This window comes from Mobula hypostoma, chromosome 4, assembly GCF_963921235.1.
Source record: "Mobula hypostoma chromosome 4, sMobHyp1.1, whole genome shotgun sequence".
Classification (NCBI taxonomy): Eukaryota; Metazoa; Chordata; class Chondrichthyes; order Myliobatiformes; family Myliobatidae; genus Mobula; species Mobula hypostoma.
The window spans coordinates 10,302,218-10,325,355 of record NC_086100.1 but is presented as its reverse complement, the minus strand read 5'-3'; the positions used below and the strand labels follow the sequence as shown (position 1 = coordinate 10,325,355).

The window sequence follows — 23,138 nt, the reverse complement described above, 5'->3', positions numbered from 1 at the left end:
CACAGCTGCTACTTTCAGCTCACTGGTCAATGCCAACCATAGTGCCATTCCAAACTCTGTATTTCTTCGGTATCTACTCTCAAAATACCTGCCTAAATGCCGTACGAACTTTGTCAATGCGTCGGTGCAACGTAACTTCACATTTGAAAAGAAGTTTCAGCTACAATGTACATTAATATTCATTGAAATACGTGTTTATATGTTCATGTATTCAATGATTTAAACTATTGTCTGATGAATGCTAAACTACTTTAAGGATGTGTCAAGATTTTAAAACAAGACATGCGCTTATCTGATCCTTTATATTATGACAAACACTAATTTGAAATATCAGTTGTATTTCATTTATTTCGGGTCGTCCGATTTCAGGAACAATACGAGCACTTTGATAATGGCGCAGGTGAGGTTTACCAGGATATTGTCTGGATTATAGGGCGTGTGCAATAAGGGGACATTGGACAAAATTAGTTCGTTTCTGCTGGAAGAGCGGATACTGAGAGGAGACCTGAGGAGAGATTATAAAATTATGACGCAACCAAAGAATAGCTTACCAGCATAATTTACAAAACTCCAAACGTATAACACCAGAGGACATAAGTGCGAAGGGCTAAAATGAAAGGAGATGACCGGATAAGATTGTTTGTTGTTTTTCTTTTAACAAGGATGTTGGTGGGTCGCTGGCATGTGTTGTCAGTGGTGGTGGAGGCAAATGAAATAGATGTTTCATAGGCACATGAATGTGTAGGGAATAGAGGTTGGGGTGGAGATCGGGCAATGCATAGGCAGTAAGAATTAGATTAATTAGGCATTTAATTTCAAGTATAAGTAGTTCGGCACTACATCATTAGCCGATGGTTTATCCCTGTACAGAAATGTTGAATGTTTATTCTGTATTTATATTTAAGTAAAATAACGCAAATCAAATTTCAGAACATCGTTTGAAATAATGGAAGATGGCGGAGTTTATTTACATTATGTACTGTTAACTGGCTACCCACCCACACTTCAAATTATTCAGAACTCAAATTGGATTCATATGAACTTCAATCATTACCACCGCTGAAAGAAACATACTTTGTCAATAAATTAACTTCAACTTTTGCAGAACGTCTACCAATCAACATTTCTCATTAAGCAGACTCATGAGACTCAGCAGAAGCTGAAAATATTGAGCAACAGATACAAAACACAGGACAAACTCTGAAGATAAGACAGCATCTCTGGACGACAAAAAAGTTTCGATACTTTGTGCGGAGACCCTTCAGCGGGATTAGAGAGGCTGCTGGCCTCGGCTCTTCGCCTATATGAAGTGCTACACCCTTCTGTTACAGTCGTGAAATAAGAGTATCGGACGGAAACGTGATTGATCACTTCACTTATCCCGGCCTGCCGAGTTGCTCTGGTATTATTTGTGTGGTCTATGTTCCATTTATCCCGGCACTTATGAGTTAGCCTTTGTATTACTAGGAAAGTACTGCCACTTGATCACTAACGATAGGTTGATTTGACTGTGTTGCTTACTGTGAAATGAATCGTATATGTTATCTTGAGATGGTGACGCACCCCGGGTCAGTATTATAGACACCATTATCGACAATAAGAATATATATACATTTTAAATCTTTGACTTGGTATGTGATTGTATTAGGAATCTGAACACTTTTATAATCTGATTTTACATTTATACCACAGTTTTGGTTTTGCAAGCTTCCGACTGGCACAGACGATGATATTTGCCATTGAAGAAATAAACCGGAATGCGAATCTCCTCCCAGGGATCACACTCGGGTATAAGATCTACGATGACTGCTCATCCCCCGCGATCGCCTCGAAAAGAGCGCTGGCTTTGATCAACGGGGAGGACGAATCAATTGAATATCTTCATTGTAGAGGTTCCTCCAACGTCGCTGCCATTGTTGGCTGCGATATGTCTACAAATTCCATGGTAACGGCAAGGACAATGGGATCCTTCGCGATTCCGCTGGTAATATGTCAAATATTTGACTGCATTTTTATTAAAGGCTTACCATTTCCTTATTAGAAGGTGTGGATTGAGTTGAAGTAGGAATACATCTTAATTTAGGAAACATCCGAATTTAGGAAACTAACTTAATGAAAATAATCTATATATTGAGATTTTCTTATGGCAGAAACCCATCAGATATTATATTTTGTAGTAGTGATCTTCGGCAGACTTACCATAAGGTTGCAATAACCCTAGAAGTAGTGAGCATAAGCCCATGTTACCTATTAAATGCTCCCAATAACGAGAGTCCCAAATAGCTTCAAGCAATAAAGTTCAGCTCTTTGTATTCACTAATGACTTAACTTCTTGGCCCAGCGAAATCGGATCTACCAGTGGAGACGGGGGGAACTGTCGCTTGCTGACGCCTTAAAACCTGTCTCTTCGGACAGAAGTGGCTCATTAACCGTGGTTGGTATCCCAGCTCGGAGAAAGAAAACTCTAATCTCAAACATCCGCTACCTTCCAGAAATACCCACTCATGGGACATGCTTCAGGATTTATCCCCGAGACACAATCCAGGGTGAGGTCCCGAAAACAGTCTAACGTTGAGTTCAAGCTGACCGGAAACTTCTGGAAATCGTGCAGGTGTAGAACACTATTGGTCTTTGCAGGTCCTTTGTATTCATGAGCTGTGTGCAGAGAGGGTGCCTGCTGCATGGCAGGCTGTTAACTCTGTAAATCCTACTGCTCTGTCTTCCGTGTCATGTAGATAGCTAGCACATTGTCACATTATCAGTGTGTGTATATATATATTCCCCATATGACTGCCTTCTATACATGTTCACGTGCTTAAGCTGCGCGTGGATGAGTCTCTCCAATTTATTTACTCCATAAATCTTGCCAGTGCATTGCACACAGCCCCACTCCCTGGGTAAGAAATATTCTCGGCAAATCTATTATAAATATAGACCCTCTAACTTTAAGTTCATGCGCTGTAGCATTAGACATTATAAACGTGGAAGAAAGATACCGCTATCTACTCTGTCGATGCCTCTCATAAATGTCAGTTAGATCTCTCCTCAGACTATGCCGGTCCAGGGAAAACGACCCAAATTTGTCCAATCTCCTTAAGGCGTATACCCCATAATCCGAGAAGATTTCTCTTATCCACCTCCTCTGAAGCCGCCACATCATTTCTATAATGGAGCGAACAGAACTGAACGCAATGATCCTGATTGTGTAACTAGTGTTTATATTACCGGAAAACAGAAATGATGCCAGTAATTGCGATTGTTTATTTTGCACGCCCTTCGTGTTGGATATTCGATATTATGGTGATGTGCAAACAAAAAAAAAACACAAAGAACCGCAATAGGACTAACTGACATTTACATTTCAAAACCAGACGCTGCTTTTCATTTATTTCCTTCATTTCCCTCGTTACAGGTTAGTTACTACTCCACCTGCTCCTGCCTCAGCGACAAAAGAGAATACCCGACCTTTTTCAGAACTATCCCCGGCGACCAATACCAGTCCAAACTCCTCGCTGAGCTGGTGAGAATCTTTGGCTGGACATGGATCGGAGCTATTAGAAGTAACACCGATTATGGTAATTTTAGAATGCAAGGATTCCTGGAACATGTGGAAAACATTGGGATTTGCATTGCCTACTCTGAATCATTTTACAGAACCGACTCGCCAGAGAAAATCAGTAAAGTTGTTCAAGTGATTAAACAGGCGTCTACTAAGGTGGTAGTAGCCTTTGTTCACGCTGGTGATATGCGACTTTTATTGAATGAGATTTGGCGACAAAATGTAACGGGTATACAATGGATTGGAAGTGAGTCTTGGGTGACAAGAAATCTTCTCCCGCCGGAACAAAGAGCGATTTATCTCACCGGGACAATAGGTCCAGCCACCCGAAGGACAGAGATAGATAATCTCAGAGATCACCTTCATCGTGTCCATCCTTCCAACTTTCCTGACAATAACTTAGTAGCGGAGTTTTGGGAAAATCTGTTTAGTTGCTCTTTTAGCACAAGCCCGAATGGGACAAGCCCGAATAACTCTTCACGTCCTGTGCGGCAATGCACGGGAAAGGAACAGATGGAAGGCAGAGAGAATAGCTACCTTCCGGCCATAATGGACGGGAGTTCATACCACGTGTATAAAGCAGTCTACTCCATCGCTCACGCCCTGCATGATCTTTTAACCTGTGTCGACGGAGATGGACCCTTTATGAATAACACATGCGCGAATATTGCAAATTTCGAACCTTGGCAGGTAGGCCTATATGTGCAGTTGCAAAGAAAGAACAAAACTGACACCAGCGACAGGTATGATAGCGGTGTGCGGCTTATAACGTTCGATTTTCATGTGTCGACTACAGTGTAACTACAGTATAGTGCATTCCATCAGGTCTATATGGCTTATCTACTTTCAGAACTCTCAGCTTCCCAAGCATCTCACTTTTATTAGCATCTGCACGTATTGTTGCTCCCTAGTCCTGCCGAAGTTCCGTCATATCCCTAATGCGAAGACTGATACAAAATAGTTCTTTTTCAGTTTGTTCGCCATTTTATTTTACTGTTACTGGCTTTCCAGTGTCATCTACCAGCGGTCCAATACTCACACTGGCAGTACTTACATTGGAAAAAAAAAACTTTGTTATCACTTTTGATATTTTTAGCTAACCTGCCTTCAGATATCATCACCTCCAGAGTCCCAGTATTATCTGTTCTATTATATGCTCTGTTTTTTACTTTAACTTGACTTTAACTTCTGTTGTCAGCAAAGCTTGCGTCGACCTGCCTTTAGAATACTTCCTTTTATTTGGTATTCATCTACCCGACACCTTCTGATTTGTTCCCATGAACTCCAGCTATTGCTGCTCTGCCTTCATGCCTGGCACTGACCGCTTTTAATCAAGCTTAGACAGCGTTCCTCTCTTGCCTGTGTAATTGCCTTTACTCTATTGTAGTATTTATACATCTGACTTTGAATTTGACCTATGAAATTGCAGAGTGAATTCTTTCACATTATGATTACTGTTTTCTAAGGATTTCTTAACTTTAAGGTCCCTAATTATAAGCAGTTCATTACAAAATACCCATCCAGAATTACTGATCTCATAGTGAGCTCAACCAAAGCTGCCCCAAAAAATACACCTCGGCAACAATCTACAAATTCTATCTCCTGGATTCCAGAATCAACTTCATTTCCTCAATATATCTGTGCATTTATATCCCAGATGACTAAAGCAATATTGACTTTTTGGGTTTTATTTCACTCTCTGCTGTAATTTGTACACTGCATCGAAGACCACGTAAAATCTCTCCCATCACCGTCTGCTTAGATTGCGTTTTTTTCAATTCTGCCCACATGGACTCCATATTCCTCGATTTTATGTAACCTCTTTCTAAGAGTTTCGATGCCATTGTTTACCAGCAGAGACAATTCTCCTTCTCTGCCTACCGTTTATCATTTCGATAGAATGTGTATCTTTGAATACTAAGCTCCCAATTGCAATCGTCGTTTAGCTCTCACCCAGCGATACCTACAACGTCATACTTACCAATTTTTAATTGGCTGCAGCATCACCCAGCATTTGCGTGTATTGTGGGCATTCAGATATGACATATTCAATATTTTTTTCACACGCTTTCAAATATTTGGCACCCTTTTAAATGCAACCTATCCCACTGAATATTGGGCACCCTGGTGTGTCTCGTCTTTTTGTGGTACTTATAGTTTTAAAGAAGAGCCTCCCTTGCCGTCTTTCCCCTAGTTGCTGCACTACCTCCGCACCGTAAATTTCACAGCGAAGACTGGAGAAACCGTGTATTTCGATGAAAATGGTGACCCGGTACCCAGATACGAATTCGTGAACTTACAAAAGAATTTCAAGGGCAGCGTCGACATTGTAAACGTCGGATATTATGACGGCACGGCTCTATCTGGGCGCAAAATAATGCTTAATATCGAGGAAATCATGTGGAGCACGAGCGGAAATACGGTATGGTTCTTTTCCATGCATTTATGCTGGAGAAATCAAAAAATAGATTCATTCCTACAACGCAAACACGAGGAATTCTGCAGATGCTGGAAATTCAAGCAACAGACATCAAAATTGCTGGTTCACCAGCAACTTTGATGTGTGTTGCTTCATTCCTGTAATATCGGTGATATTATAGAAACATCTACGGCCAGCAACGCTCGAGGTTAATGAAATATAAAGTGCAGTCTCGACAATATAATCTGCTTTTTTTTTTACGAGCTTTGAAGAATGAAAGATGACCTGATTCTAGGACACAGTTCCCCAGGGTAGATATTGAGATCGGTTGAGCAGTTGGAGAGTATTGAACAAGGGAAAAAATCACGATGCTCATCGTTTCAGATTGAAGTGCATTGACATTTATTTCTAAGATGCCCCTGATTCTTCTGGACAGTCTGCTCCCTGACGGTGGTGAAGGCCAGATCATGAGTGATGTTTAAGATGCAATCAGGCAGATATTTGAAATAAATTGAGGCTGAAGAGGAAATGGCATTAAATAGGAGTTAAGTCAAGAGTAGATTGGCCATGACCAGACTGCACAGGAGCTCGACGAACTGAATAGGTTACTATAAAATCACAGTGTCCTTCTGTGAATCCATCATTCTGTTAGTCCTGACGAAGGGTCTCGGCCTGAAACGTCGACTGTACCTCTTCCTATAGATGCTGCTTGGCCTGCTGCGTTCACCAGCAACTTTGATGTATGTTGCTTGAATTTCCAGCATCTGCAGAATTCCTGTTGTTTGCGTTTAAATTCTATTTTCCATTCCAGAGCATCATTTCCTAACGTTAATACCTAGTCGATACATGGACTGCTCTTCCACCCAGCCATCGGACTAATGAACCTACGCTGATCTGAGTGTACTTTGTAGACATTAACTGTTTTAGTTATCGTGGTAACTTCCTCGAAAACGCAGCACTGTCGGTTAGATACAAACGGCACCGTACAAAGCCATTTTGACTATTCCTCCGTTCCTGTATATCCAGACACTCATTTATACATTCCCTAGAAATACTTTCTAATAAATTACCCACCATCAAGGTCAGCAGCACCTTCCTTTTTTATATCAAATATTTCACTCTGGATCTGATCTTCGGCAGTCTCAGATATACGTCTCTTCTTTGTGCGGAACTTATAAGGCAGCACATTTCAAATATTTACGTTTATGGCAAATTTGAACGTAGGTTTTAAGGTGGACCTAATCAACACCCTGTTTAAAGAACAACGCAAAACAAAATACGCTATGGCCTTTTCTATGTTGGCGAAATGTCATACATTTGCATGTTACTGATGTGGATGACATGCCTGGAATACCTGTGACATTAAATGAAGCCAGCAGGGGCTGTCGCCTATTTTTGTACGCCCCTGTTTCCGAAGAGATATTAGATTGTGCATATTTAGGCACTTGGAACTTGGCAAGATGGAATAAAGAAGGTTACTTTGAAGAAGAGCGGCCACTGCGTGTGCGAGTCCGTATTAGTGGGGAGTTGCGCCTGGGCTTTTCGAGGCGACAGCGAGGATCCGCGTAGGCCACACTAATTTCGTTATGTATTCTTTCTTTCATTTTGCACACATAGAGAAGTGGGGAAGCCAGGCAAAAGAAAGGAATGTTACTCTCAGGAGAAGTGGGAATGTTGCAGTCCTGCTTGATGACTACACCTGTTTGAGGTGGATCCAGATGCAGCTTCTAACAGACCGTCTTAAGGAATTGCATTTGGAAATGGACAAAACTCTTTGCATTTGGAAGGCTGAGGGAAAGATAGAAAAGACACAGAAAACTATGTTACCGTCAGGACGAGGAAAGGGAAATAGCACCAGTGAAGAGTAGCGCATGCTGCCGTGCCCCTTACCAAGAGATGTACCGCTTTCTCTACTATTCGTGGCGTTGCTCTAGCAGAGCAAAGTCACATCAGCCAGGCTCCGGCACCGAGGGACGGGGGAAGATCAGGGTAGTAGTGATAGAAGATTCGTTGATCAGGCAATCAGAATGGATGATCTGCATTCAGAATTAAAGTCCCAGGTGGTAAGTTACCTCCGGGGTACACGTGCCAGTGATATCACGGAGAGATTCTCGGCATTATTACGTGGTATGTTGTGCAGCCAGAGGTACAAACGAAATATTTTCGCAAACAGGCGAGGTAGAGCAAAGTTAGTTCGTGGAGCTGGCTGCTGCGTTAAAGGCCAGGACCCTCAGCGTTGTGATACAATGGTTGTTTCCCGTCCACCTGCTAGTGTGTCTTCAATTGCCAGAACGTACTGTTGAAGGCGGGGCTGGGGAAATGGTGCAGGAAGGCTGACTTCAGAAATTTGGACCTGTATGGAAGGAAGAGTTCGCACCTGAACTGGAGGGGCAGTAATATCCTAGTGGTATGGTTTACCATTACCCCACCAAGGGACTTTAAACTTCAGTTTACTATGACCACGAGACCATATTATATAGGAGTATAGTGATGGTATTTGGCCTATCGCCATTTCATAATGGCTGAACATTTTCTCCTTTACAGTTCCGTTTCCCTACATGCCCAGACCAATGAAAAATCCATCAACGTCTGTCTTGAATATTCATAAAGGACTGATCAGCTGCCTGTTCCATAAAAATCCACAGATTCGCTCCTCTGTGGCTGAAGAAATCTGTCCTCTGTTCGTAGACTTCCCAGCATAGGAAACGTTCTAGGCTCATCCATTCTATCACGACATTTCACCACTCGATATGTTTCAATAAGTTCATTCCTCATTCTTCTGAATTCTAATAATACAAAAAACACAATCATCAAACACTGTTGATGTGACAAGTCGTTCAATCATGGAATCATTTTCGTGAACATCCTTTGAATCCTCACCAGTTTTAACATAACATTTCTAAGATCAGTGGCAGGAAACTGCTCAGAATGCTCCAAGTGAGGCCTTGTTGGTATCTCAACATCACTTCCTTTCCTTGAAGGGTATGAGATTCCCAATAGCATAGGATCAAAACCGCCACGGCAGCATGTTTGTCTGGAAATATATTGTTTATTGCGCATGCAAAGTCAGGAAATGAAGACTTATGCTTGATGAAACTATGTTTCCAATTTGTCTATGTTCAGAGTTGATACTCAAATGCAGTATACAGTGTAATCCAGAATGACTTCCTATGATGCTTCACTTGCAATCGCAAGACTCTGTTGGAGGCATGCCTGTTTCCTTTCCATTGTGACGATAAAGGCGGCGAGACAACAGTCTTGCGTCTGTTGTAGCTAGGACGAGAGGTCAATCGGGATTGCCTGCTGCTGCAGTTCTGGTGAGATGACGCTGGAGGCGTTGTAGCTCGAAGTCTACGCTCGGTTGGGAGCTGCCTTTAGGGAGAGGAGTTGTAACATTACTAGGCAGCGAAATATCACAGCAGTGCTCAGAGCGGACAGACAGGAGCGGTCGCCCTGCAAGGCCATATGGGTAGCGGTCAGAGTCATGATAGGTATGAATTCGTTAGTCGGATAACATACGTGCCCCCACAACCGTCAGGGAGTTTTCAAGGATCAATCTTAGATTGTTAGCTGTTGCAAGATTTTTCCAGTGTGATAAACAGTAATGTTAGTTTTCCATATACTTACTGGGACTCCAATACTGAAAAAAAGAACAGGGTAGGCAAGAATATATCAAGTATATAGAGAGAAACGCCCTTAATAAGTGCACAGAATTCCAACTGGATATGAAATAGCCCCAGGGAACTAGATCAAAGTGATCGGATCGCGTCCATAACATTTTGGAGAGGGAGGGGGAGTCTTGGTACATATTCGTACCGGCGACAATGGAAGAAGGGAAAACAACGACGTACTGAAAAGAGAATTTAGAGACCTAGGTTGACAGCTGAAAAGCAGGACAACCCGGGTAGTAATTTCTGGATTGTTGCCTGTGCCAAGCGCCATTAAGGTTAGAAACAAGACGATTTGGCAGATTAAAGCGTGGCGGTGAAGCTGGTGCAGCTGGCAGGGTTTCAGGTTTTTGGATAATTGTTAGCTCTTCTTGAGGTGCCTTGACCTATGCAGAATTGACGGGTTGCACGTGAAACCGAGGGGGTAGGTTACCGAGCTGTTAGGGGTTGGGGTCAACTAGGCGGGGGGGGGGGCGGTTTGGACTGGAGTTAAGGGACTCAGCATAGAACGGATGGTAAAAAAATCAAAGATAGCGTGCGGTCAGATTGCCAGGAAAGGCAGGCAAGTGATGAGACTTAGTTGCAGCCAACAGGCTGGGTTAAAGCATTAGTGATGCAGATCCAAAAGGATAGCAAATACGGTAGTCAGGGTGTTGTATCTAAACGCGCGTAGTATAAGAAATAAGGTGGATGATTTTGCTGCAATGTCACAGATTGTCAGGTATGTTGTTGTGGCCATCACTGAATCGTGGCTTAAGGATTGTTTGTACTTGGGGGCTGAACCTCCAAGGTTGCATGTCACATCGGAGGGATAAGATGGTAGGCAGAGGGGCTGGTGTGGCTCCATTGGAAAAATAGATATCAAATCAGTAGTATGGTGCTACATGCGATAGCAAGATTTTGAATACTTGTGGGTTCAGTTAAGGTACTGCATGCGTTAAAGGATGTTCATGGCATTTATATACAGCCCTCCCAACAGTAACTGGGAAGTGGACCACAAGTTACAACAGAAAATAGAACAGCTGAGTCAAAAGGGCAATGCTATGGTAGACGTGGGAAATTTTAACATATAGGTCGATTGGGCAAATTAGATTGGGAACGGATATAAAAGGAGTGACTATGCTGAATGCCTACGAAATACCTTTTCTCGGCAGTTGCCGTTGAGCCTGCTGGGGGATCAACTATACTAGATTGGGTGTTATGTAAAGTGCCGGAGGCGATTAAGGAGCTGAAGGTAAAATAATGCAAGGAACCAGTGACTACAATATGATTGTGGTGAACTTGAAACTTGATAGGGAGAAAATACGGTCTGATGCACCAGCATTTAAGTGGAGTAAGGGAAATTGCAATCTCCCTTTGAGAGATGAGTTGCAGGAACTAATTTGGAAAGAGCTGCTGGCAGGGATGTGAGAAGAGCAGCAATGGCGTGCATTGCTGAGGAAAATGAGAAGTGTACTGGACATGTGTATTCCAAAATGAAGAAATAGTTAAATAGTAAAATAGTACAACCGTGCTGGGGAAAGAGAAGATTGGAAAGTTCGAAAAATCCCTACAGAGAGAAGCTAAAATGTCATTAGAAGGGAAAAGCCGAAATACAAAAACAAACTAGCAAATATTATCAAGTTGTTGTTGTTTTTTTTTCAAGTACGTTAACACAAAAGAGAGATGGGAGTGGAAACAGGGTTGCTGGAAATTGAGGAAGGAGAAATAATAACCGGGGTCAAGGAGTTGGCTGATGAACTAATTAGTGTTTTGCGTCTGTTGATGGAACTAGCAGCATGCCTGATGTTGTACTGTGTGAAGATACTGTTACAAGGAGAAGGTGTTCAAAAAGCTGTAAGACCTAAAGGTACATAAGCGAGTCGGACCGGAGGAACTACATCCTAGGGTTCTGAAAAAGGCAGCGCTGGAGATTATGGTGGCATTAGAAATGATCTTTCAAATATCATTACAGTCTGGCATGGTCCCGGAGGACTGAGAATTGCAAACGTTACTCCACTCTTTACGAAAGGAGGAAGGCAGCAGAAGGAAATTATAGGCCAGCCTGAGCTCAGTGGTTGGAAAGATGTTAGAATCAATTGTTAAGGATGAGGCGATGGAGTACTTGGTGATACCGGACAAGGTAGTGCAAAGTCAGCATGTTTTCCTTCATGGAAAATCCCAACGACGAACTTGTTGGAATTTCTGAGCGGATTACAACTCGGATAGATAAAGGCGATGCAGCGGATGTTGCATATTTGGACTTTCAGAAGGCCTTTGACAAGGTGTCACACAAGAAGCTGCTTACCAAGTTCAGAGCCCATTGTAGTACAGGTAGCGCACTAACATGGTCAGAGAATTGGCTGATTGGTAGCACGCAGGCAGTGGGGAAAAAGGGAACCTTTTCTGGTTGCCTCCCAGTACCTAATGGAGTACCGCAGGGGACGGTAATGGGAACTCGTCTTTTTATGTTGTCTAAAATCTATGATTTAGATGATGAAATCGATTCTTATCTTTAAAAGTTTACAGATGATACGAAATTTGGAGGAGGAGTAGGTAGTCCTGGGGAATCAGGGAGGATGCAAAGAGACTTTGGCCAACTAGGAGAATGGGCAAAAATGTACCAAATAAAATACACTGTTGGAAAACTGCATGATCATGCACTTTTGTAGTAGCAATAAATGTGCAGATTATTTTCCAAACGGGTAGAATGTCCAAAACTCTGAAATGCAAAGGGACTTGGGAGCCTTTGTGCAGAAAACCCTGAAGGTTAACTTCCAGGTTCAGTCTGTGGTGAGGAAGACAAATGCCATGTTAACATTCATTTCAAACAGTCTAAATACAAGAGCCAAGATGTGATGCTGAGGCTTTATAAGACACTTGTGAGGCCTCACCTTGAGTATTGTGAACAGTTTTGAGCCCCGCATTCTAGAAAAGAAGTGCTGGCACCTGAGAGGGTCCAGATTATGTTCATAAGGACGACTCCAGGAATGAAAGGGTTATCATACCAGGAAACTTTGATGGCTGTGGGTCTGTACTCCCTGGAGTTAAGAAGGATGAGGCGGGAATTTCATTGAAACCTTTCGAATATTGAAAGGCCGAAACGAAGTGGAGTTGGAAAGGATGTTTCCTATGTTGAGAGAGTCTATGACAAAAGGGCAGAGCCTCAGGGTAGAGAGTCGCCCTTTTATAACAGAGATGCGAAGAAATTTCTTTAGCCACATGCATCTGTGCAGGCCAGGTTAATGGGTATATTCAAGGTAGAGATTGATAGGTTTTTGTTGGGCACGGCAGCAAAGGCTACAGAGAGATGACTGGGAACTGAGGTTGAGGAGGACATTAAAAGAAAACGACCAGACATGATTGAATGGTGGTGCAGACTCAGCGGTGGGGGGTGGGGGCGTGGTGGTCCAAAGGTTGCAGATGACTTACACCTGCTGCTATCTCTAATGGTCTAATGGAAATCTCTTTAGGAAATGAGACAGCGAAGTTGACAATCGTTCATTTCGGGGAATTGTTTTTCTCATTATCATAATTACATTAATGGGAATGCAATTATGGAAAACGATACGCCTGGTCATCGAGTTATGATTCAAAATTGGAAAAAAAATCCCACTGTTGATAGTATCAGAAATTATCTGCGAAGTGTGGATTGTGACACATTGAGAACTGGAAAATGTGTTTAATAAGTAAGAGTCTAGTGGACAGAAATAACAGCAATTTACAAATTCAGAAGAATGAATGTTTTAAAACCAATGGAAACAGACAAAGTAGAATTATCTGTTCTTGTTACGTGTTGTCAAGAATTGAGGCGGCCATTCTGTGCGCCCGTCCATACAGCCGCTATTTTATGAACAGTTTGGCGAATCGATTCTTGCTCGGGGATATCCTAATAAGAACAATTGAATGTGGACACAAGGAGTTTGCGCTAAAGATATGATAAGTCTGAGACGATTACCAGATCGGAATGAATGAATTTAAAGCAAAAGAGCCAGGTTATATGAGCATGGTCCAGTGCTTCGCTGACCTGATTGACTGGTTTAAAGCAGTCTGGATTGGACAGACAATGGAAATCACATCATGCGTAAGGCTGAAAGAAGCAGCATAAGGCACAATAACTTATATCCCTGGCCTACATCTAAAGGGAAATGGCACAATCTGTTCGTGGTCATATGACCTCGACCAAAGAAATTGAAACATCATAGATTGGTCAGATAAGATTGGCATAGGGTAAGAGTGCGGATTTTGGAAGCATAAGCAGATATAACTCTCTGGATATCAGCAATCATAGAAGTAGAGCACATTGGGATATAGGGGAATGCCTGGCCAGCGTAAACGCTCCCCCCACCCACCCCCGCCGGGTGTTAATTTTTTTCTTCTTTGACTGTCTATTTAGGATTACAAAACGAAACGTGAATAGGTGTGCACACAGGTACCGGGTTGTATAAATTCACATGCATATTAACAGAGCCAATGAAGGTATTCGTGGGTGAATACGACATTTTCAGTGCCTACCATCATGATTGCAGCAAGGCCTTCAAATGTGTAATGTTGTGATTAGTAAGTTTGCATGTTTCCAGCAGAATACAGATGAAGGGCAATTAGGTTTAGGAAAACTCGCTTTCGAGAGATGTTGAGGGTTTTCTTAAGAAACAGAAGGAGTGGAGGGATGAACAGGCAAGGTCTTTGAGCTCTATATGATTTGCAAGAGACCGTAGAGGTACTTTACGGAAATTGTGAAGGGCCAAAAGAAGGCACGAGTTTGCCCTGCCCGAGGAGTTAAAGGACAGTAAGTTATTTTACTGATATATTGAAAATATATTATATTTAGATGTTACGGAAAGGGCAGGAAGGGAGGCAAAAAAGGTGGGGTCGTGGCACTGATGATCAGAGATAGTGGCACGGATGCAGAAAAGGAGGAAGACAGAATGATTATCTACGGAGTCTATTTGGGTGGAAGTTAGTAACAGGAAGTGGTCAATAATCCGACTGGGTGTTTTTTTAATAAACCAACCAATAGTAACAGGGATAACAAGGTTAGATACGGAGACAGATTCTGGAAAGTTGCAATATCTACAGAGTTGTTGTGGAGTGAGATTTTAGTTTTCCAAATATCGATTGACATGTCCCTAGAGCAAGGGGTTTAGATGGGGTGGAGTTTGTTAGGTGTGTTCAAGAAGGTTTCTTGACACTATATGTAGATAAGCCTGCAAGAGGAACAGTTGTGCTTGATCTGCTACAGAGAAATTAACCTAGTCAGGTGTCAGATCTCTCAGTGGGAGAGAATTTTGGAGATAGTGATCACGACTCTATCTCTTTAACCATAGCATTGGAGAGGGATAGGAACAGACAAGTTAGGAAAGCGTTTAATTGTTGTAAGGGAAAATATGAGGCTATCAGGAGGATATTGGAAGCATACATTGGAAACTGATGTTCTCAGGGAAATGCACGGATAAAATGTGGCAAATATTCAGGCAATGTTTACGTGGAGTTCTGCATAGGTACGTTCCAATAAGACAGGGAAAGGATGGTAGGGTACAGTCACGGTGCTATACAAAGGTCGTTGTAAATCTAGTCAAGAAGAAAAGAAGAGCTTAAGAAAGGTGCAGAAAGCTAGGTGTAAAATCATATGGTGTAGTATACTGACATAGGTAGAGGAATATCTGACAGGCAGAAGGCAGGGGCAACGAGCTGGAAAATAGAAGCCTTTTCTAGTTGACTGCTGGTGACCAGTGATGATCTTTGGGGGTCAGTATTGCGACCGCTAATATTTGCATTGTTTTTAAATGATTTAGACAGTGAAATTAATGGTTTTGTGGCAAAGTTTGTGGATGATAAGAAGATAGGTTTAGGGATAGGTGACGAAGCAAAGCGATTGCAGCAGGACATAGACAAATTAAAAGAAGGGGTAAGGAAATGGTAGATGGAATACAGTATTAGGAAAAAAAATGACAATTCACATTGGGTGAAGGGACAAAAGCGCCGACTGTTATCTAAATCAGAATCAGAATCATAATTAGGTTATATGATACCGGAGTAAGCCTGTGACATTTGTTAACCTAGCAGCAGAAGCAAAATGCAATGCATGATATAGAAAAAACAGTAAATAGACAAACAAACAAACAAACAAACATATAAATACATAACAGTGCCGTGAGAAAAAGGCATGCCATGGGTGCTGGGTGTCCTTAATAACGAACGCTCTGCCTTTCTGAGACACCGCTCCTTGCATATGTCCTGCTGTACATTGTACGCTGGTGTGCAAGATGGAGCCGACTCTATTTACGGTCCTCTGCAGCTACTCTCGGTCATGTGCGATAGCACTCACTCCCGCCCACCCCGACCTCACAGCAGCCAGTGCTGCAGTCGGACACAATGCTCTCTACGGAACATCTACAGAAGTTTTTGACTCTTATTGTTGATATACTAATTCTATTCAAACACCTAATGAGGCATAGTCTCTGTCCTGCCTTCTTATAGCTCCATTGGTATGTTAGGACGAGGTGAAGTCCTCAGAGATCTTAACATTCAGGAACTTAAAGCGGATTATCCTCCCCACTTTAGGTCCGTCTTTGAGAAATCGTATATGTTCCTTCGTATTACCCCTCCTGAAGTCCATAATCAGCTCTTTCTTCTTACTGATGTTGATTGCAATGTTGTTGCTGCCACACCACTCCACGAGCTGGTATATCTCGCCCCCATACGCCCCCGGCACTCCATCTGAGATTCTACTAACAATGGCTGCATCGTCAGCGACTTTATAGATGGTAGTTGAGCTATGCCTAGCCACACAGTCATAGTTGTAGAGAGAGTAGAGCGGTAGGCTAAGCACAGACCTCTAAGTTACATCAGTGTTCATCGTCAGCCAGAAGAAGGTGTTCTCACCGAACCGCACATATTGTGGTCATCCGATTAGAAAGTCGATGATGCAATTGCAGGATGTACAGAGGCTATCGGGTCGTACCGAGGTCCAGGTTCTGTAACTAATCATTCACGATTGTGGAATATGGTGTTCAATGCTGAGCTATAGTCGATGAACAGCATCCTGACGTAGGTTTTTGTATTGTCCCGGGAACCTAAGGCCGTGCGGCACGCACGCCTTTGAGATTGCGTCTGCGGTTGACCTATTGTGGCGATGGGCAAATTGCAGTGTGTACAGATTATGAAGAAAATTTAAATATCAGATGTGCAAAGGGACATAGATGTCCTCGTGCAGGACCACCAGAAAGTTATTACAGAGTGTGAGTCTGTGGTAAAGAAGACAAATGCAATGCAGACATTTATTTCAAGGGGAATAGATTTTTATAAACAAGGATATAATTCTGAAGCCTTATAAGACACTAGTCAGGCTGCACTTTCAGTATTATCAAAAGCTTTCGCCCGCTTATATCACAAAGTATCTATATTCATCGGAAAATGTCCAAAAGAGGTTAACGAGGATGATTCCTGGAATAAGGGGGTTAACATATGAGGAGCGTTTGGCAGCTTTGGGACTATACTCACGGAAATTTAGAATTATGAGCGGGGATATCATTAACAACGACCAAATATTGAAAGGGCGTGTTAAGGTCGATGTATACTGGGAACAGCTCCGATGTTGCGGGTCGATCTCTCAGGACAGAAGTTAGGATTTTTCTTTCATTTTTCCAGACAAAAAGTAGTAAATTGTCGAATATTCTGCCACGGACTGTGGTGGAGGGCAAGTCCGTGACCAACTTTTAAAGCGGAAGTTGATAGATCCCTGGTTGTTCGGGGCATCCAGTGATAAAGTAAGTGGGCAGCTGCATGGCCTTGAATGGGATCCGCTATCGTGATGAAATAGCGCAGCGGACACTACGGGATAATTTGCTCCTATATCTTATGGTCTAAAGGTCTGAGTGGTGTGCTGCAGGGAATTGTACCTGATCCGCTAAGTAGGTCATCTGTATCAAGTCTCTGGATAATAACTTGGTAAACTAGATAAGTGAATTTGTGGATAACACAAGAATTATGGTTGTAGTGGACAGTGAGAAAGAGAAACAACGGAAGGGATCTAGACCAGCTGAATAAAATGGCAAAAATAGCCGACGGAAGTTAATGTAGACTATGTGTGAGGTACTTTACTTTGGGAGACAAAGCCGGATGTATTATACGGGCAGCGCCATTGCACTGCAGAGTGTAGTAGAACAGGGGAATCAAGAAAAAAAGATAAATATCCATAATTCCTTGCACGCTGCTATACAGGTGAATGGGCTTACAAAGAAATATTTTGGCACTTTGGCCTCTTTTAATGTTTGTACTTAGTACAAGAGTTGGAATGTCTTGCTGAAATTGCACAATACATTGAAAAGCCGGATTGAGATAATTACATGCAGTTTTATTCACCTGCCTACATAAAATATGTTAATAAATTTGACAGACTGTGGAGAAAGTTTGCAAGGATGTTGCCGGAACATCAGGATCTGGTTGCACGTAAAAATGAATAGGCTGGGATGTGTTTTCTAAAACCGTAGGAGTCTGAGGAGTAATTTTATTGTGGTATACAAAAGTATGCGGATTACAGATAGGATAAAGGCAAGCAAGCTTATTAGTCAGAGGTTTGGAGAGACTACAATTGGAGGTCCTGAGTAATGGGTGAAAAGTGAACTATTTAAGGGGAGTATTATGCGGAACATCTTCACTTAGAGCTCGATGTGGGTGTGTGGTGTACTGCGCTCCAAGTGATGGATCGCGCTTCGATATCAACGTTTGAGTGAAATTTAGACAGCTATATGATTGGAAGGCGTTCTAAAGAGCTATGGTCTGGTTAGCGATCGGTCGGACTACGTCTTTATTCAATGTACTGTTGCACATATAAACGTTTATTTTCGATAAAGTCCTGCTAAATGCTATATGCAGTGGGGTATAGACTTTTAAAGTCCGTTTTCTGAAGCGTTTCAAAGAAAGAGGGATAACCTCATTCAAAAACTATAAGGTTCAAATTGTAAATGTGACTCTGCTGAGCAGTTTGGCTGCATCGAAAAAGGGGAAATAGTCACAAGGGAAGATAGTCGTTATTTCAAACATTGTCTTATCTCGGATATTGGTGAATCGCAGAGTCTCTCTGCTGCCGAAGATGGTGGAGGACAGCTCATGAGATATATTTAAAATGGGGTCAGGTAGATATTTGGAAGGAATTGAGAGTGAGGGGAAATGATACAGAAGAGGACTTGAGGCCATTATTGATCAGCCATGATCCGACAGAATAGTGGAACAGGCTCAAAAGCCGTGTGACTGATTGTTATAAGATTATGTTCTTGTCTGATGTTACCTTCTGTTTCCCTTCCCACAAAAATATTTATCACAATGTGAACAATGTTGCTTATCGCCAACTTACTTTCGTACTCAAGTATAAACATTTGCAAGTACTCTTCTTTGGGGAATGTATTGAGCTCTCATCAGATACCACTCATTATTCACTTACTTCAGGCCAATCATTCGCTATTTCGAAATCCGGGCCGTATCTTTCCTGTATGAGACAAAATATATTCATATCTCTAGTCTCAAAGTAGCCATTATAATATCCCCCCTGTTCTGGCTTAATATCTTTCAGATATATTATTGCTCAGCATGCGAAACAGCTGTATTTACAAATCCAAAAAAAAAATATTCTTGGGATATTTGCTATTTCTTCAGCTACCACGAGCGGTTTGCTCTGAACCCTGTCCTCCTGGAACAAGGAAAGTCAGCCGAAAAGGGCAGCCGATCTGTTGTTTTAACTGTGCAGAGTGCGCCGATGGCGAGATCAGCAACACCACTGGTAAGTGTTGAGATATGCAGCAATGCCCCTCAATCCCGTAGATCTGTGCCCACACGCATTTTCATGTCAAATTATTACTTTCCCAGACTCCACCGATTGCATCAAATGTCCGTCGGAATATTGGTCCAATGAGGCAAAGACCCAATGTGTTCTCAAGAAGGTTGAGTTCCTATCTTTTGGAGAAGTTTTGGGGTTTGTATTAGTGACGCTTGTTCTAATGGGAGTCTGCTTTACATTGGCCACCGTTGCCATTTTTTTCCGGTTTCGGGAGACTCCCGTGGTTAAAGCAAATAACTCCGAACTCAGTTTCTTGCTGCTATTCGCCCTTCTGCTTTGCTTCCTTTGTTCTCTTGCCTTCGTTGGACAACCTTCTGACTGGTCTTGCATGTTGCGCCGCACTGCTTTCGGTGTTGTGTTCGTTCTCTGCATTTCCTGCATCTTGGGCAAAACCGTTCTTGTCGTTGTTGCTTTCAAAGCAACTCTACCCAACAGCAGCGTGATGAACTGCTTCGGACCCTCTCAGCAACGTTTAGGCGTCTTCATGCTTACACTTTTGCAAGGTTTAGTTTGCGTTGTCTGGCTGAGTGTGTCCCCTCCTTACCCACTGAGAAACATGATCCATTACAGAGACATTGTTATTCTGGAAGGTAACGTGGGCTCATTGATCGCCTTTTACCTGGCGTCGGCCTATATTGCTCTGTTGTCCATTGTGTGTTTAGTGCTTGCATTCCTTGCCCGGAAACTCCCGGACAGTTTCAACGATGCCAAGTATATCACCTTCAGCATGCTGATCTTTTGCGTTGTATGGATAACATTTATTCCAGCCTATGTTAGCTCTCCGGGAAAGTACACCGTGGCTGTAGAAGTGTTCGCGATTTGGGCATCAAGCTTCGGTCTGCTTGTCTGCATTTTTGCACCGAAGTGCTACATTATCTTACTGAAACCGGAGATTAACACGAAAAAATATATCATGGCGAAAGGGACTTCACTGTAACTACCTGCATACTATTATATCGTTATGTCATCCGTGTGTGTCATCCTCGCCTGTAAAATCTTTTGATTTTTTCTGAAATGCCTGTAGTTTAACTTTCTGAGAATTCAAATTCGATGTTTTAAATTTATTTAAAACCTGCTGTAAATAATTTGGAGTGGATTGTGCGAACATTTAACAGAAAGTATGATCAAGAAGTAATGTGATGATCATATCTAGTTATAGTTACTCTAGGACTAAGCTTTACTAGTTGAACCCTCTCCTCAGCTAGTACTAATCCAAAATTAACACAAAACACGTTCGATCGGTAATTCTGATTGGAACTCGGATAAGTTTAAACTTTGCAAGGTATTTAATCCCTTTTATTATTAGATCCACTTAAGGCATTTATAATAGGGTATTTCTTAACTGGGTGTTGATGTTGAAGATTAAGAAGTACTTCCCGAATGTATTGCACCTCAAGTATATTGGTATACTTCGGAGGTATGCATTTGAACAACTCGAATAGATAACGGTCAGATCATCGTGCATTGCTTGATACGCTGCAGTGGTGACGTTAGTCTGATAACTGAAAGGTTCCAAGTACCTGGTAATCTAAAACCAAAATATTTGAACCAGATGCTTTGGAATCAGTTGATACTTCGTTGAATATTTTGCAAATGATATAATTGAGGTGGACATTAAATATGATACAAAATATTTAATAGACAAGTGAAAGAAAACCCAGAGAATAACCATTCTATTAGTTTGACGGGAATAGCTGGAAAATGTCGCAAGTCCGTGTAACCAAAATACCAACAAAACAATAAAATGATAAAATGTCTAGGCTGAGTCACCCTGAATTTTCTGAACAGTGGTCATTTTTTGGTTAATCGCAGTCACTCGGTGTTGTGTGGCCCGAAAAACTGCGAAGTTAGCTAATGGTTTTGATTTCTGACATACTGTACCCTGATTGGTAATCCATGGGTTGTACTAGGACTGAAGAATTGTGTTAAAATCCACATGTATGGTTATGCTTGTTCCATTAATATTAATAATTAAAACTTATTAGCTACAGTGATTGGTGCTAAAACATTCCTGCCACTGCCTATAAGGAGTGTGTCCGTTGTCCCGCGAGCGCGTGGGCTACTCCTGGATGCTCCTGTTTGCACCCACATTCCAAAGAAGTACCGGTTGGTTGCGAGCTGGTCATTGCACATTGTTTGCAGATAAGGCTCCGATTAAATGCCGGATTTGTGGGGCAGAGTGCTTCGAAGTGGCTGGAAGGCCCAATGAACACTTTATCTTAATAAGTTAATACAGAGGTACCTGTCACGTAAACATGTTCTTGTTAGATTCCGCATACGTAAGGAGGAGAATTTCTACCGACAGAGAGAACCGAGTGAACTTCATTCTTGCAGCAAAAATGCGAATACTGATAAAAGCTATTATAACGCCAAGATATATATTCCATAAACACTTTATTATGTACAGCCTTAGAAAGACTGGCGGTCTTCTTCTACTGTAGTCCACGCACTACTTCGTTTGAAGATGTTTTGTGCTCCATTAATGCACTTCTGCTCTCCACTCCTGAACAGGATAGTTACTTCTGTTACTGCCGCCTTCCTGGCATCTTGCACAAATCTGGCCATTCTCTGCTGACATCTTTCATAACGAAAGTGCGTTCATAAAAAGGCCACTGAGTGCCCTTGCATTTGTTTCTGCCAGGAGTTAAAAGAATAGCGCAAAAAAATATCACTATTGCTTCAGAACTGTTTAATTGGATTAATTAAATACATTTTACCATTGACCTTTGTTCTGGTATGAGGCAAGGTACTTTCCTTGCTTTTGCCCTTAACAGAGATTAACAGTTGTGATAATTGTTCAATGTCATTTACCTCTTGTTAACAAAGCGCTTAAATCAACCTTCTCAAACAGTATGATATGTATACGATAAATGCAAACACTACAGTATTGTACAAAACTTTGAAGGACAAAAATCGGTGGTAATATTGGATTTAATTAGGAATTTGGAAATCATGTGTCGTACTTCGGTAGCCATGCCGTGACTAACTGATTACAATAGGAATCACTGATTAAAGCGTGTTGGACGCCACCTGTATCAATGATTTAGCTAAGAAAACGCAATGCTTTCAAATACGTTGGAGTCATCCAGCAAGAAAATGGGTCATCTGGACAAATGCCCCAACTTGTCCCATTTGTATGTGCATGTTCCATAGACTGCTAATTGTTTTCCTTTCCACGTACCGGCCCAATTACATTGATGACAAAAAAAAACGACGGATGTGTTTCGTAAGCATATATGATCTTTCCGGGAATCCGGGGAGGAATACAGTCTAGTGATGTCAAAACCCTGCATTAAAACATGCTTAACATTGTATGTCTATGAATCATTCTATTTGTTCTCCTTGCTTAAGTATTATGTTCTCTACAGTATACAGCAAATATTTTGAAATGTCTAATTTTGGATCATGCGGGATTTTGGATTATTTGGATGATCTCGTTACTACTATGAGACGGAACCACGTGGTTGTTCGGCTTTCTCGGCTATCAGGTTTAATAAATCATTTCTTTGCTAACTGTCTCTGGGAATCTCTGGCATTATGCTACCATATGTTCCACGTAATCGGGAAAGCTCTCTAAACACTCCATTTTCCAAGGGTGCTGAGGACAGATCTCTATGCGCATCTATACTCACGGCAATGGCAGTTGCGCTGTAGAGTGTATCAGTACAAGCATCATCA

The 23,138-nt window shown here is 41.9% G+C and overlaps 1 protein-coding gene across 1 annotated transcript; it reads left to right on the top strand.

The window, feature by feature from the left end:
• Window positions 1-1,708: 1,708 nt before the first annotated feature.
• Window positions 1,709-20,397, top strand: LOC134344705 (extracellular calcium-sensing receptor-like). The gene is made up of 5 exons (XM_063044789.1): window positions 1,709-1,984; window positions 3,413-4,249; window positions 5,754-5,981; window positions 19,280-19,403; window positions 19,490-20,397. The coding sequence occupies exons 1-5, from the start codon at window positions 1,727-1,729 to the stop codon at window positions 20,395-20,397; spliced, it is 2,355 nt and encodes a 784-aa protein (XP_062900859.1). The 5' UTR covers window positions 1,709-1,726.
• Window positions 20,398-23,138: the final 2,741 nt, after the last annotated feature.

Bases quoted from the DNA above. Each gene is read 5' to 3' on its own strand.
- LOC134344705 (XM_063044789.1), top strand. From the start codon at position 1,727: ATGATATTTGCCATTGAAGAAATAAACCGGAATGCGAATCTCCTCCCA. The intron at 1,985-3,412 runs GTAATATGTCAA...CCCTCGTTACAG, and splicing joins GATCCTTCGCGATTCCGCTG to GTTAGTTACTACTCCACCTG. The intron at 5,982-19,279 runs GTATGGTTCTTT...CTATTTCTTCAG, and splicing joins GGAGCACGAGCGGAAATACG to CTACCACGAGCGGTTTGCTC.